Source organism: Thunnus albacares, chromosome 17 (assembly GCF_914725855.1).
Source record: "Thunnus albacares chromosome 17, fThuAlb1.1, whole genome shotgun sequence".
NCBI classification, from domain to species: domain Eukaryota; kingdom Metazoa; phylum Chordata; class Actinopteri; order Scombriformes; family Scombridae; genus Thunnus; species Thunnus albacares.
In genome coordinates this window covers 8921350-8938048 of record NC_058122.1, presented here as the reverse complement: position 1 = coordinate 8938048, position 16699 = coordinate 8921350, and the positions used below count along the sequence as shown (strand labels likewise).

The window sequence follows — 16699 nt, the reverse complement described above, 5'->3', positions numbered from 1 at the left end:
GATCTTTGCCCCATCCTACGAATCTAAATTGGCCACCATCCCCCATAAAGAGTGTCCCAGGTCTAAAAATGTTCACAACTGACATAAATATTGTCTTAATTGTAGACCCACCTGGGAGATACACCTCCAGATGACCTTTAACCCACCTCCAGATGACCTGTAACCCCTTCCCCCTACATAAGCCCACCCAATCGGCTGTTGAGGAAGAACTGGCCCCTCTTCAGTGCGTCCTCCTTATCTTCAGCTACCGTCAGGGCTTGGCAGCGGCGAAATTCGCGAGCCACAGCGCGACGGTAGTAATTACGGTCAGTGTACTGAAGATGACGCCCTGCACGGAGCAGCGCCCGGTACAGCTCCAGCACGGCACTGCGAGACCAGCCGCCCATTAGGGACCACACATGGAGAGGGGGGACACCCTGGCACCTGGGCAGAGGAAAGCAGAAGTTATGTGATGAAGGAACTAAAGTTTAAAGATATGGCAGTTGCATCACTTTTTGTGGAAATGAGCAACTCAGGGTGACACAATCGCAATATCCTAGAGCTCAGTGACACCCTAAGGCCAAAAAAGAATGATCACAGTGGTTCAATGGACATCAATAGATGTGGAAGTGATGGATGATCATGTGTACAACTGCAACAATTGGTCGATTAATCGAATAGATGATTTTTCGACTAATTGTTAAATATTGACAAATATTTTGAAAACTGATTTATCGTTAAAGTAATTTTACAGCAAAAAAAGTATTTGATGGTTTGAGGTTCTTAAATGTAAGAATTTGGTGTATTTCTGGGTCTTCCATTATAATGAATTCAATAATTTTGGACTGTTGGTCAGACAAATAAGACCTCTTATATACAGTTAGGCCTAATGCTTTGCACTTAGAAAGTAATGTTATGCAAGATACCGCCGGTTTTAGCTACCTGTTTTCACTCTTGGTTTATAATCATCCTGAAGTGAAATCTAATTGCAGTATTGATTATGGACGTAAACAGTAATTCCAGATCTCCTGTCAACATGTCTAACCTAGCTATCTTTGCTTAGTAGAAATTGTGCTAAACATTTAATTAACATATAAGAGCACATAATATGAAACCACAAAGTATTACACCTGCTGCTTTTCTGTTGTATCATGGCAGAAATGGTTAAATTAGCTTACAAAAACGCGTAGCTGCAGTTTCAGCTCGTAGAGACTCAAAGTTAGCTTACGTTAGCAACCCTGCAAATGTGACAACTTAGCCACCGTGACTCACTGTCTACCTGATTTACATCGACTGTTATGTGACCATTGCCACTACAGAATATAAAATATAGGCATAGTGAGCTACCGAGGTTCATGAGTCTTTAGAAAATGGCTGGCTCGACGGAAAGTCACACATCTCTTGACTAGCTTGTGTTAGCTTATCACGCTTACTAGCTGTTCGGCTCGGCAGGCGCTGACCTTACCTTTAGCCAACCTTATTGACAAGACACAGACAAAAAACATGCAGAGGACAATGTAGAAGCAGAAACACAAGTACACACAGCGTTGAAAACACGGGTCAACCTACGCTTCAGAAACTAGACCAAGGATTTTGTCTTCAGTCAGAGGAACAGCCCTCCTCAAGCCGGGGGTCAGACTCGATAGTCACAACCGGAATCAAATAGTTGACTACTCACATAACACTTCCGGGTTATGATGGGTTGTTTTGTATTTCATTTACAATGGCATTTTTATATTTTATATTTTTATACTAATTATTTATTTTCCAAATCTGAATGTCAGTCCGGAAATAAGATACATTTTATTGATCTCCAGAGGAGAAATTCGCATGTTGCAGCAGTGCAGGAAACAACAGATAAGAAAATGAGAGTAATGCAAACAAAATAAGAAGTCAAGTAAATGGAATTCAATCCATATACATTATATACATTATAAACAGTACACTACTTAGGCTATATATATGACCTGACTTATGAAAAAAAAAGTGCGGAAGTAATAGTTCTGGTAGATGTAGCTATAGATGTAGATCACAATTACAATTTACAATTTACAATTTCATTTAGCAGACGCTTTTATCAGAAGCGACGTACATCTGAGAGCTAATATAACACAAGCAGGGATCTAGTTAGGAGAGAACAACGCGAGTAAGTACCATAAAGCTAAGTTTGAGTCTGATAGGACGTAGATGCCAACAGACGGTGCACAGAGGCAATGCATAGAGTGCATAGAAGCAGATTTTTATTTTTAATTTTTATTTTTTTATTTATTTTGTATTTTTGTTTTCTCTCTACCTTCAGTTCATCAAGTGCAGAGGTGTTTGCGAGATGTAGATGTATCCTTCACAGATGTTTTATCCTTTTATCACAGTTCTTGTTGTATAGTCTGATGACAGTGGACACAAATGAGCGCCTGAAGTCTTGCTCTTTGGTGGAATTACTCTGTGACTGAATGAGCTGCTCATTTGCCACAGTTCACCATAGATTGAGTGAGAGGGGTTGTCAAGGATGTTACTGATCTTGTCCCTCATCCTCTTATGTTATAAGCCTCCTTTAATGTTATAGTGTGTATTTATCATTTACTTTTTATTGTTTTATTATCTTCTAGTTTTTGCTATGAATCAGGATAAAGTGATTAATTCTATACTGAGAGCAGAAATGTCAAAATTAGTCTGAAAAACCATGAGTGGGATTACAAACCTGAGTTAGGTTGTCTAAATGCAGTTTATGAGCTTGCATAGTCATAATAATTGTCTTATGAACCCCTCTAATCATCTTTTATGGTGTTTTATTGTAGATGTTTCAGATAGAGGTAGCTCCAGATAATAGAGTGGTATTTGTGATATTTGTGGTATTTGTGATTCACATGAAATGTCTAATATATCCTACTGGAAAACAGGATCATTACAACAGATTGCAAGCTGTAAGAGATACATTACTGAGCTTCTTTAACTGGATTCTTTTTTAACCACACAAATGCTGTCAGATGGTGTTACTGTAGATGTCATATCAGGTAGTGTCTGTTTTAAATAACTTAAAATAAATGCAGTACAAAGTAGTACTGTAGCATCGATGTGTCAATGATGTAAATGACTTACAGGATAAAGGGCGTGTGGTATAATTGTGCACATCGCAAATAGTAAATGAAATGCCACTATGCTGGGATTGTCTGATACAACTACTGAATACCCATCCTTTAATACACAGTATTAACGTCTATCTTGAAACAACTGTCAGGTATGAACACTGAAGCAGGTTTTGCTTGCTGTAATCATTCCTCCTGTCCATACCGGCCATTAAGAGAGAGGGAATTTTGTACTAAATAGACTTGAAAATGTGAACCTATCCTTTAATAGTAACCATAGCAAATCAATTTATTTGCAATGTTGGCCCTCATAGTATCAGTATCCATTTTGTATCAAATGGCCATGTGAAAATCACAGGCCAGACAGATTCAAAGAGATTCAAACCTTAAGTGCACATACTGTTGGACTTGCTGTTTTGTATTTTATTCATAAACACTGTATTAATAAACTTTGAATAGAAAATAGGTAACATCCCTCTTGCAGAAGTTGAATTTGAAGTGCAATTGAGGCCTTTGACAGATGTGTTTGGGTGGAGGGGACATCAAAGGTTCTTGCATTCTTATCTTCATGGATACATTTCACTTAATATATTTGGGGGTAGTTTTGAATCAAAACCCATTCTACAAGGTTCTGTCTGTGTTTGTCTGTGTGTACTTAGATTTGCATGTGTGCGCACTAATATGTGTGCGAGAGTGCGTGGGCTGTGTGTGTGTGTGTGTGTGTGTGTGTGTGTGTGTGTCACCACACATATATATGTGCACAAACAATAAACGTGAACACTTGTATACATGCACACTATTCTCGCACTCAACATTCTCAACTGCTATTCCTATTTACTGGGAAAAATTGGCACAGAACAATGTATTGGTATGCAAATTATGTATTTTATGAAAACTTCAAAATGGTCATCTTTTAAGTTACATCAAGAAATATTTATTATCTGAACATCATATCAACTGACTTTGTGTAATGTGAGCACATTGCTAGTACTTTGCAGATCAATGCAGAGTTTAGCCACTTTCAGATTATTACTTAGGTATGCTCATATGACAAACTGATGAGTTGTTGCAGTCTGTCTAGTAGACTAAGATTGAGACAGTCAGTTCTGTTGTCATTTTAAATAGTTGATATACCATGTAAAATTAGCTTGCTGTCTTACACATCTGGTGAACAGAGACAGCAATAGATTTCCTTACCAATCTCACACCGTGATATATATCATTATGTCAAATTAAAATGCTACATTTACACACAAATTTTAGCTTTGTGATATCTGTCCCTGTGCCCAGGGTCTGCCATGCTCAGAAGCACCTGGGAACAGGTCCCATTGGCCTTGTAAGTAATCTATCCAGCTCTGATCTCAGATCTATTTATTTGGTGTCTGATATCTGTGTAAAGATTAAATAAAAACATTATTACTTAATAAAAAAAAAGAAACCGTACATTATCCATACAGCCTTCACAAAAAGTATACACATACAAAGACAATGTGAGAAAAACAAAACATTATGTTATAGACCAATATAAAGAATTTGTTCATGGCGAAGAATTAGTACTAAAATATTTGTTCCTTTATGCTGTCATTACATAGTCTGAACAAGCTGTAACTCAGTCTTACACCAGCACATTGTTCGTTCAGAGGTGCAAGGGTAAGGTGGGGCTAAGAGCTATAGGAAGTTTCTTCTTAACAGGGACACAGCAAGGTAAATCATTGGTGAAGTGTATAAGAAACTCAAATCTCCCAAAGTCTGGATTATTGAGACATTTTATGGTTAAAATCCATAATGTGTATTCCTCTTAGGCCCGGTTATTACAAATAACATATCACATCTAAGGGCCTGAAAATCTGTGGAGTGCTTATGATCAGGGCATGTACTTCATTCCTTTCATCCTAGGAATGATGTGTATATCTCTGATGTCATCATGCTGAAGCAGCCAACACAAGTAGCGCTCCGTCCCCATGCCCCATCCACTGGTGAGGAGTGGTTTCACCTGGCGTATGTTAATGTACCACTTGTAGGGCTGCTCTGGCACTGTATGGTGTTTGAGGGCCTCCTGTACCATCTCAGGGGTGGAATGACGTTCACCAAGACCCACAGTCTCACCCAGCCCCAGCAGAAGGTCAGCAGCTTTGGCTTTGCAACGCCCAGTGCCCTCCACATATGCCTGGTAGAAGGGAACCCCTAAATGGTCCATCTCAGTCAGCCAAACAGCGCCACCATATTTCTCTATCAACACCCGCTCTCCTTTGCGTGTTAGCTTTCTGCCAAACTGGGGCTGGCCATCTTGTACCCACTCTAAGCAGTCAGCAGAGGGCATCATGGGAATGGCCTCGTCCAGAGGGACTCTTGGAAGTGGGGTTTTTCCATCCAGCTTACTAAGCATGGCTGTAACATGTGTCAGGGTCCCAGCAGTGTTGAGGATTATATCAGCGTGTTTCTTCAACATGGACTTTGTGAGGTGAGCCAGGTATCCCTCTGCTATGGAAATGGCATTGTCCATGTCACCCAACAGTTCACACTCCACATGGTAGAACTGGTTCAAATGTGTGGCATCAGGATCTTCCCCTCTAAAGCTGGGAGATATGTAGTAGGTCCCTGGAAGGTTCTCCTGGAAGCGAAGGAAATATTCAAGAACAAACTGCATTGAGTCAGCCAGGTAGATGTCCTGGCCCAGCAGGTTAACAGAAACTGGCTCAGAGTCAGATCCCAGGCCCATTGGTGAGGAGATGGTGTCTGTGGTGAGAGGGGTGAGAGCATAGGAGTACCGGCAGGAGCTGTGGAAATATTCCACTGTGCTGTGGAAAAGAGTGTTTTGAATCTGGAACAAGTTGCAGTACCATTGGCTCTTGATGGCAAGTGTGGAGTGGGACTGAGGGTCTTCCCATGAATGTGGAGGCCTGCACTGGGTGATTTTTGTGTGGATCTTTTTGAGGGCCTCAGGGTCAGCAGCTGGACCACTCAGCGACGACACATATCCAGGGTAGCTTTGGAAGCATTCTGGTTGTGGTTTGGCAGTCTTAACGCCATCTGGTGAAGGTAACAAAGGAATCAGCTTGGCATGAGCATAGTCGATCTCAAAGCCCTCAAAGATCAGGGCAACACCTCGAGCTCTCATTCCCTCATCCAGTAGTCGGGCAACTTTATAAGTGGCCAGGATCAGTGCTTTATAGTCACTCTCCCCCAGTTTGAAGATGTCACTGGGCAGTGGTTTGCGTGGCACCACAACAGTTAGTCCAGGACTGTTTGGGTACGGTGTTAGGAAGGCAACATGCTCATTGTCTTCCCACACTCTCCACTGTTGCTGATCTCCACGTACAATACGACTAAACAGGTTATCGTCGGAAGGGTCCCCAAAAAAGTCAAAGCAAGAAGGTGCATTTGATGTTGGCAGTCCATTTCTAATCTTGGCTTGAACCTGGGTCAGTGCTTCATCATCCCAGCGTGGGCCACTTTTTGAGGTGCAGTAGCCGGGGTCATAAGTGTGAAATTCCTCTTCATTGGCAAGATGGGGCTGCCACTTTGCCTCTAGACCATGAAGTGGGAGCAGTCTGATTTGTGCTGGCTGATCAGGGGTTGGATTGAAAACCAAGGCACATCGCTGCACTCCCAGTCGCTCACATAGCAAGCTTGACACAGCTTTTGCTCCTTGTAGCATAGTCACAAAGTCAGGTGCAGCCATCTGGAAGATGCTGCTTTTTCCGCTTAGAGTTTTTCGAGTCAAAATGGTTGACCCAGGGATCCAGGGGCTAGGATCCAGGTAGGCAACCAGCTCATCTGTTTCCCAGATCACATCAGAGAAACTCTTTAGGGGCCTTAGGACCTCTACTCTTGAAATGCCACTTCTCATTGAGGCCACAAACATCACACCAGCATTTGTTTCAATGATGGCATCACCTTTAGTGTCCACAGCAATGATTCCTGCACAGATCCCCTCCAGATTTTCAGTCATCACTTCTCTACATGCCTGCCTAAGGCTATAGCCTTTGTGATGGTATAGACCGGCTATTTTCTGTGCAACTGTGTGCCTCAGAAATATATCTCCATCTCCAGAGCAGGTAATAGCTACCATGTCATCAGCATATATTCCTGCCCCCACTACTGCTGTATCCCCAACTCTCCCTTTCAGCTTTCCCACTAACCCACCAGTGGATGATGCAGCAGCCAATCCATGCCAACGATCCAAGGCCACAGCTCCAACTGTCTGAGGGTGATTGTTTTTTGAGATATTTCCACCACTGAGCTTTGCATTTAACTCTCTGTGACGTATATCGGTGTAGAAATACTCAGGCCCGACAGGCTTCTCCTTGTCCTCCAACCCTTGCAGAAACTCCTCAGCCCCATCTCCCACAATGAGTGAATGTGAGCTTTTCTCCATGACACATCTGGCTGCTTTTATTGGGTTCTTCACACTTTGCACACAAGCAACAGATCCTGACCTCATTGCATTGCCATCTACAATGGTTGCTTCCATTTCATTTTTGCCATCTTTATTGAATACTGATCCTTTACCTGCATTGAACAGGAAGCAGTCTTCCAGAGCTTCCACTGACCTCTGAACTGCATCCAAACTCCTGCCACCTTGTTGAAGCACTTGAGATCCAAGGGTTAAGGCTGTCTGTAGAGCAAACTCAATAACCCAAATCACTTGGGTGTTCAGCATCATCTCCTCTCCCGCACCACCATGAATCACCAGAATATGGTCTGGGCTCATGCCTGTGGTAGATTCAGCAGTAGTTTTGTGGTTGTTTGGGCTCTCTGGACAGGGATATATCTCTCCATTCATTTTTCCAGTTTGATCTTGTTTAAGTAGACACTCCAGGGCTCCCATTTGGCATGCAATGGCATATCTGACTGCTAGAAGCATCACTAACTTCAAGTTTACCTTCAAGTTTTCTTTAAGCTTTTCCAGTGTCAGAGCAAAGCTCCCTTTGCCATTAAGCACAATGCGAACCTTGTCTCTCTTGCCAAGGTAGGTTACAGCCAGCTGATCTTGGGCATACACATTTCCTACTCCACACTCCACACCCTCCTTCAGATCTGTACCTGTGAGGTACACAGATGGACATCCAAAGGGGTCCAGAAACTTCTTCAATGGATTGTCAGACGGCAAAGATCGACGCAGGGCAGCTAGGTGGGGACCTACACCTTGACCACTTTTGGTGTTTCTGATGAGGCTTTTGTGTTCCAAAAATGCAACATGGAACAAGCGTAGGAGGTCAGTAGTGTATTGCATTCTGTTATCTGGGCTAATGCAGGATGCCAAGGCACCTACTAACTTACGAGACTGCATGGTGAGTGAGTATGTAGGATCACAACGGCCATGTTTGTAGTGGCGCATATGAGTAGGTGTGACAAGTATGTGATTGGCAGCAGATTCCCCAAGAGTCTGCATCAGGGAAAGCTGCAAAGAGAAGTTGATCCAAGCATCATAGAGGCCTCTCTGCCCTCTTAGAGTAGAAAAGACATCAGGATAGGAGGACACATCAAAAGTGAGAACTGGATTTGTTGCTTTCAAGTCAGGGCTCAGCTTGGGGGCATGCACCCCTTGCAAGGGTAATGTTAGGGGATTGGGGAAAACAGAATTAGCATTAGCAATGTTTACTTTGACAGACCCATTCACATTTTCTGTGTCAGTATGGACTAGGTTTAGGTCAGCAGTCTCAGATAGATGATACACATGCTCAGTCACAAGCCCTGCAACCATCCCGTCCACAGCACTGTGCTCAAACACCATCCCAGCTGTGCTGTCCTTGAACACCACCAGATTCACCACCTGTAAAAAAACAGGAAAACAAAGATTGGTATACCATTAGTCCACTGAAATTCAGTGAGCACTGAACACCTCTAGCACTGATGACAGGATGATGGGTTGAAACTTGTGAGTGGATTTTTTTCTGTTACTGTTCAAAGATTTTACACATATCAAAATCCAAATACTTCACTAGCTGGGCTTCTCAATGTCATCATTTAGGCTGGGTGCCCTAAGTGGAAAATGTGCTGACCCTTATTGTTTTTTGATGAGCCAATGTAAAATTGCAGTTCAAGATATGTTCGTTATAAATCTAATGAATTAAGCTATGCTCTGAAAGTGTAACTGAATTACTTTGTCATATAGAAAATTACAATGTTCATTTAAACCCTGTTATAAATCATGCCATAATGCGGTTTGCCTGATTTGACTGTGGAATTAGCTGCAATAGCAATGTGGAGCAGATGTTACATGAATGTTAAAATGCAAATTGAACCAATGTCCAATATCCTCCATCTAATCTGTTTTAAAATCCTTATCCATATACTATCCAATACCTTGTCATAGTATCTCAGACATGGACTGTCTCCTCCTCCTCCCAGCCTCACTGCATTGAGGATATCAGCCAGTTCAGAGGGTGCGTTGCAGTCTTCCAGACATAGTGCCAGCACAGCGCTCTCCATCAGCCCCAGTGATGTTGCTGCTGCCCCTTCTTGCCCCAGGATCTCTTCCCTGATGGCAGCCCAGGTTTTGCGCTCCAGAGCTGAGAGGCTGCAAATGGCAGAGGGATCATTCTGTTTTCCTGAACTAGGTTGGTCCACCACCTTAGCCAGATGGTTGTAGATGTCAATGAACGATCGAGCAGAAATTGGCCCACCAGTGCTGGGACGCCACAATATGTCAACAGGGAACACTCCTGCAGCACACGTGATGATGGCATGGAGGCTATCTGGGTAGACCTGGAAATGCCAAAGCCATAGATTAGAAATTGCTCACTAATTTAAGATTCAACTTGACACATTTTAATTTACTGCCTGAGAATTAAAAAAACCCAAGTTTTCACTCCAGTTGTGTTCTGCCAGTAATCTCACCTTTATTTCATCTCGACTCCTGCCAGGAATCCGACTGGCAGCGAATACCTCAGACTGCTGGGTGCGCTCCATTGGCACATCACCCTCCAATAACAAGGGCTCACTGTACAGCTTTGCTGCTGCCCAGAGCAGAGCAGCTGCCCTTGTCAGCTGGGTACATCTCTTTGCTTTGGATGGAAGTAGAACAACAGGGAGGGCTGTGGAAGTAGGCAGGGGATCAGTACAAGATAACAGACTTCTCTTGAACTGCTCCGTCACCCAATTCTCTTGGCCTGCAGCACTGGTTGCTACTTTCTGCTGGGCCTCCTGAAGGAGCTGCCTCTGCTGTTCCAGCGTACTTTTGAACTCGGGGTAAAGATCAGGACTTAAGGTGAGCTGTAGGACACGGCCCACTTCTTGCAAGGTAACATCTAACTCTGGAACAGGGTAGTTGAGAAGAGTCATCCTGTTAAAATTGCGGAGGCTTGAGAGAAGGAGAGAAAGAGAGAAAGAATCAATGATGATGCCAGGTACTTTGTTTACAGTACTTTGCACTGAAGGCACAACAGCATTAGAAGCATTTGAAGAACACAGCAAAATAAAACTATGATATGCATGTGAAGTTCAGTCCTAACAGTCATGAGTTTAGCTATACTAAAGATGCCAGTATGCTTGATCAGAACTGCTTGTCGGATGGTTGAATCGAAACCGACAATCAAACATTCAGACACTATACACACTATTTTTTTATTATTTACACAACTATTTCTGTAAACTTTCATGTGTACAACTGTGTAACACTATGAATGCTTTGCAGGAGAGACTGTCTGAAAATATGTGCCCTTATCCCCATATTTACAACCATCATGTCTCCTCTCCATAACAATCCACATTTCACCTCACCTTTGAGGCCATCCTATAAACACTTTGACAACATGTTGTATGAACTAGTTGTTTTCAAGCTTCACCCAACCCTCAGTGTAACCAGTATGATTTATTAGCCAAAGTCAAGAAGACGAACTCCAACACTAAATTGTTCTTGAATGTTTATATAACAATTACTGTACAGGGGTCAGGAGTAGGGAGGGAGTGATACAAATTTTAACTGTCTTCATTGACTTAAACTTTGTTTTAGCAAAGCTATAGCATGTGGTTCTAGGTATGAGACAATATCAGCTGGCCAGTCTGTCGGCCATTTGGTCCACTACCTTTGTGAAATATCTCTAGCCACAATGAGGTTGACATTTTTGTTTTTTTATGAAATGTCTCAACAACTATTGGCTGGATTGCCATGAAATTTGGTACAGACATTCCTGTTCTCCTCAAGATGAATTGTAACGACTTTGGTGATCCTCTGACTTTTCATCTAGCACCATCATCAGTTCAACTTTGGTATGTGCCCAATACTTTGGTTTATGACCAAATATTTTCAAAACTAATGACATTTCCACTCTGCATCCCCAGCCCTAGCTGTTTTGTGCTCAGTGCTAACTAGCAAATGTAAAAATGCTAACACACTAAGGTGGTGAATACACCTGCTAAACATCATCATGCTAACATTGTCATTGTGAGCATGCTAACACTGTGCCTACATACAGCCTCACAGAACTGCTAGCATGGCTGTGTGGACTCTTAGTCTTGTTCTACAAGTGTCAGTTTTTATTTACAAATTACACCTCAGGCCTTGGATAGACACACAAACACTGATACACAAACTGCTCACACTGACAAGCTGACAGAATGCAATACATAACATCACAAAACACGTGCCCCTTCTCATCTCCCCTTTCGTTTCCTTCACATGATGTCCAACCTTTCTCACATTAGTGGAGCCAGTAAGTCAATTATCTGATTTATGGTTAAAGGGCTGTTGAGTCTAACACAGGTCTCTTTGTATATCAACATGGTGAACATGAATGGAATGCATCCAGATTTTACTTCTGTGTGAGACAATACCCCCTGAGCTCAGCAGCAATTCAGAATCTAGTAATGACTGATAACTAAACCCATCTGCTCACATGTGAGAGCAGTTACTCCATTTCCACCCACCCACCCCACCCCCCACACTAAACTAATGCTTGGCATTTTTTATTTTGTTGCTGGTTGTCAAGGGAATGAGTTGCTCTCTGTATGACTGTTGCAAAATCAGATTTCTCCTGATTTGTCCCATCAGCTATCCACACAATGGTGGCCGTCTGTGTTCTATCTAAGGACACAGAGAGCAAGGATACTAGTCTTGTGATTCCAATAGCTTAATTACTGAATATAAGCAGTACTATTAGTACTAACTACTCTTTATCACATACAAATATCTTAAGTGTAAAACTACTGGACATTTGGCTTATATCGCCTAAGATTCAAATTGAACCTGTCAAACTAGTCAAAATGAACAAAGCATAAAAAATTCTGCATTTTCAATTATCTCTAATTCTCTTACTTTAAAGCATCAGTTCACCCAAATTAAAGCTTTTTTTTCTAATATAGCCCCACTGGTATGTAGACATGCAGGTAATTTAATTTTTAACTGCTAAGGGTTTAAGATTTTCAGCATTGACATTTCTGCTGTTGCCTTAATACAATCAGAGTGAATGGAATTTAGTTCAGCTCAAAGCTTAGAAAAATTTAAAAAATATATATACAACATTTATATACAACATTTCTTTCCAGAAACAATATCCCAGTTACTGGACATGACTGTTAATGTTTGAAGACTTTAAACTTGTCTCAAACTATTTCTAACTAAAGACAAAGTATTTGTCTTTAAACTATTCTCAATACAAGAAAAATCCTCTGAAAAAACGGCCAAAAAGCAAACACAGTGACAGAGGACTACTTCTTTTTTTACTTTAGTCTTTAATTTATATCCCAGTAAGGTACCCTATAAACATTTTTTTTACTTTTACATTACAAAAAACTCTTGAGTACAGATACACTTCACATGTGATTATATCATTATAAATGTTAATCCATCATCTCTTTTCTAAAATATTCATACATTTGTTTTATCGCAGAAAAAAGTGAACTCACCTCAATGTTGAAATTTCTCTAAGGTCTGGCCAGTTGGTAGGATGGAATGACTGTCAGAGTGAGGAAAACTTGGTTGGACCACAAAAACAAGGGTTTGTCTTTAATATAGTAGCAGTGACTCCAATTAAGCAATTCAGTTGCCTCTCCTCTGTCTCCCCCCTTTACACAGTCCGCCTCTCTCTCTCTGCCAATCTCTCTCTCTGTCTCTGTTTCCTCCGTTTTCTTTTTACATGTTCTTGTGTTTAATTTACATATCTGTTACACTGTCTAACTCCACTAAAGCACCATGAAGAAAGGACCAGGTATCCAAATGACAACAACAAAATTAAAGTTTGTGGACTAAAAAAAAGAACCAATCAAAATTTAGTTTGAAATAATAGCAAAAGATATAAACTCAACTAAAATGTTCTGACTGTTGACCGATGGAGCCAGAACAAATGGTACATAATATGACATTTTGATGAAAATGTGTCATTTGAACACTAAAATGTACTGAAAATTATTAAATGATTAACTGTGGAACTCAAGTTGCTGAAACGTATAATTATAGCTGGTTTTTGAGCCAATAGTGGTCCAGTATGCACCTTTAAACTTGAAGCCTTGGGTTTTTCAATGAGGGAGAAGGAGTAGATGTAATTTCAAAGATTTTAAAGAGGTAATTAAACTTTTTTTGTGGAAAAAACAAGTTAGACACAAATTATTACTCAAAGCAGAGTATTTTTATATAGCTTAAAACATGTCTGCAGGGGATCTTTAAGATATCTTTGGATACCAATGCAAGAAGTGCAGCACATTGTAGCTCCCATGTTTCTATCTATGTTTCTATCTATCTCAGGGAGGGGTGCAGGACTAAGAATGGGTTGATTTATGGGAAATCATGAGTTTCAGAGGTCACACTTTCCCTTCAAGTTTCAGTTTGAGTGTTGGGATGATGGGGCAGATAATAGAGATAGGCAATATATAAACACTGACATTAGGAAAATACACAAGACACCCCATCTACCGGGCATCAGGCCAACCTCCCACTCTAAGGCTCCCTTCACAGGAAAATGTGATTATTGATACAGCTCAGTGTGAAACTGTTTGTAAAGTTTAGTCTTTTTTGTGACTTTTTTACATTACAGCTTAAGTGGGAAGTATTGTTAACGTGATATTACTATCGTGTTTCCTTAGAGAAGTGTCACAGGTCACTGACTCATCTGTTTCCCAATAATGTATGTAAGTTTGTTCAGTCAGCAGTGATTTATATACTGACATAGGGAGCAAGGAGACAATGAGACAGCGAAAAAAGACTAAATCAAAATATAAAAACCACAAATGCCTCCAAATTGAATGTCAAGTAAGCCTTAAGACCTTTCAAATGGTACTGCAGATGTTTCCACTTCAATCAAAGACAGCTGCAAAGTACATAATTTTATTTATTTATTTCATTTATACATAACCATTTGTTCCTAATTCACATGAATACAATGTGATGACCAACAACACACACTAACAGTTTTAAGTGTCTTTGTAGTATGAATTTGTAGTATGAATTTGACTATTAACATACTATATTGTCAAATATATCGTAGGTGAGATATTTTAACACAAAAATTAGATCAGAGTATAAACAGCAACCCAACCCAACAGTGAGAGCTGTGTTTCAGTTGTGGAGATATTCAGAAAGGAGATGGACAGCTCTTGCAGAGTCAGAACTGTTCAGGGAGGGGTGCAGGACTAAGAGTGGATTCATTTACAATACAATTTCTGGGAAATCATGACATTCAGAGGTCACACCTTCACTTCTAGTTTCCATTTGAGTTTTAGGATTAAGGGGCAGATAATAGGGGCAGGCAATATATAAAGGTTGGCATTAGGAGAATACACAAGAGGCCCCATCTACCAGGCACCAGGCAAACCTACACAGACATGAAAAAAAGTAAGTTTATTTCTATGGTTTTTTTTTTTTTCATTCCTTTTTTTCCTGTGTTTTGAAATATAAATACAGTACTGTGCAAAAGTTTTAGGCATGAAAAGTAAAATGAGGATGCTTTCAAAAATAATGCAATGAATAGTTTTTACTTATCAAACTTCATACAAACTTCATACAATACATGGTGTGAGCAGCTTTGCCTTTAAAACAGCAGCAGTTCTCCTCAGTACACCCACTCACAGTTTTTCAGGTACTTTCAGGTTGGTTGTTCCTGCATCTTGGGGAAGTTCCCACAGTTCTTCTGTGGATTTAGGGGTTTCTTCATGTAATCCCAGAGTGACTCCATGACATTGACATCAGGGTTCTGTGAGGGAGATTTGTTGCAGGACTCCTTGTTCCTCTTGTTGATAAAGATAGTTCTTTATGACTCTCTGGCTGTATGTTTAGGGTCATTGTCATGCTGCAGAATATGGATGATAATCTAAACATCTAAAGTGCCTAAAACTTTTGCAGAGTACTGTATATATAAAATTTCCCCCTAAGTCACTGTCACAACATGTACATAAATTCTTATCAGTAAATTTTAAAATCAGTTTATGTCCTGATCTCTCTTATCATCCGATCTAAAATTTGAACTAGCACAAATGCCAGTTCAAAATCTACCCCAGTCAACTGTAAACTGCAAAGACAAAAATAGTAAATATGAAAAAGCAAAAAACCTGAAATCCTGTTAGGAGGCTGAAGTTTGTTTCTTATATGCTAAATCATGCATTTTGCCTCTTTATATTTTTTTTCCATTTTCAAAATGAGTTTATACATTTTTTCCGGGATATATAAAAATATATCCTGAAGTCTCATCAATATTCTAATGTCCTGTCCTTTATTGTAACGTAGATCATGTCACATTGCCTCATTTCTTACGCACAATTAAAAAACAAGCCACTATGGAAAAGCAATACAATTGATTAAATGAAATCTACTTAATTTTCTGACTGGTTTTATAAATTCATACTCAAAAATATTCTAACATGGAAAACTGCGGCTGCATTGAGTTACTATTAATTAGGGGCTGTGCGAGCCGCAGATCCGGGAATTTCCTCATGAGTTTGGTCCCCAACCTTAACCATGCTTAATCCACAGTTTACAGACTATGTAGAGTAAATGGCGTGTATACATCTCTATGTAAGAGAACTACAACACGTTATTCTACTTTGCGGATAAGTGTCGTAAAACAGCGACGTCATACTCTCTCCTTGGAGTCTTTCTCCTGAGAATAAGAGTCGGACGCTTCATAAATGGGTCTTAAGTCCTACTCTGAGGTGGGAGTATTTTTAGTCCAACTTAACTTTCAACGCGATTAATAGGAGAAGTTTGATAAATAGGCTACAGGCCCAGATCTTTATTTTTCCGCAAGAAGAAAGTATTTTAGCAGCAAGCAAGCAGCATGATGAATTAAGAGGCAGTTTATAATGTACTCAGGGAATGAATGAAAACTACATGTTGCATGTAATTGTTGGAAACCTGGAATGAATTTAGCTTTCCGTGTAATTTGGCTGTTAATCGGGAGTGCATATTGTCTCCTGCTGTAATAAAGATTCAAGTCTGTCAGAGGATCAGCCTGCGGTCACTGCGTAACAACCGCTGTCCAAGGTCCTTACTATCCGGGGACCTGAGGGAGCTGTCCGGAGTACTCCGCATTGTGTAAACTGACAGGCAGAATTCCTGGTGGTAACACTGCGGGACTGAAAGGGATTTGCCAAACAGCAGGCCTATATTCCAGAAAAAATAGCAACAACATTAGTTAACAGGTCACATGCTCTGCTCGTGGTGTGAGTGTTAAAAATACAACAAAACTATTTCATTTTTATTATAT

General features: G+C 40.6%; 2 protein-coding genes across 3 annotated transcripts; both read right to left on the bottom strand.

The window, feature by feature from the left end:
• Positions 1-173: 173 nt before the first annotated feature.
• Positions 174-1656, bottom strand: LOC122966323 (MIEF1 upstream open reading frame protein-like). 2 transcript variants are annotated; one of them, XM_044330436.1, is made up of 2 exons: positions 1549-1656; positions 174-423 (listed from the first exon to the last, which is right to left on the bottom strand). In XM_044330436.1, the coding sequence occupies exon 2, from the start codon at positions 384-386 to the stop codon at positions 174-176; it is 213 nt and encodes a 70-aa protein (XP_044186371.1). In that variant the 5' UTR covers positions 387-423; positions 1549-1656. The 2 variants fall into 2 exon arrangements, with proteins under 2 accessions (XP_044186371.1, XP_044186372.1); XM_044330437.1 differs by having other exon boundaries at positions 1523-1617.
• A 2328-nt stretch (positions 1657-3984) lies between these two features.
• On the bottom strand, positions 3985-10818 carry si:ch211-256m1.8. Its single transcript, XM_044330232.1, has 3 exons — positions 9906-10818; positions 9372-9773; positions 3985-8838 (listed from the first exon to the last, which is right to left on the bottom strand). The coding sequence occupies exons 1-3, from the start codon at positions 10347-10349 to the stop codon at positions 4927-4929; spliced, it is 4758 nt and encodes a 1585-aa protein (XP_044186167.1). The 5' UTR covers positions 10350-10818; the 3' UTR covers positions 3985-4926.
• Positions 10819-16699: the final 5881 nt, after the last annotated feature.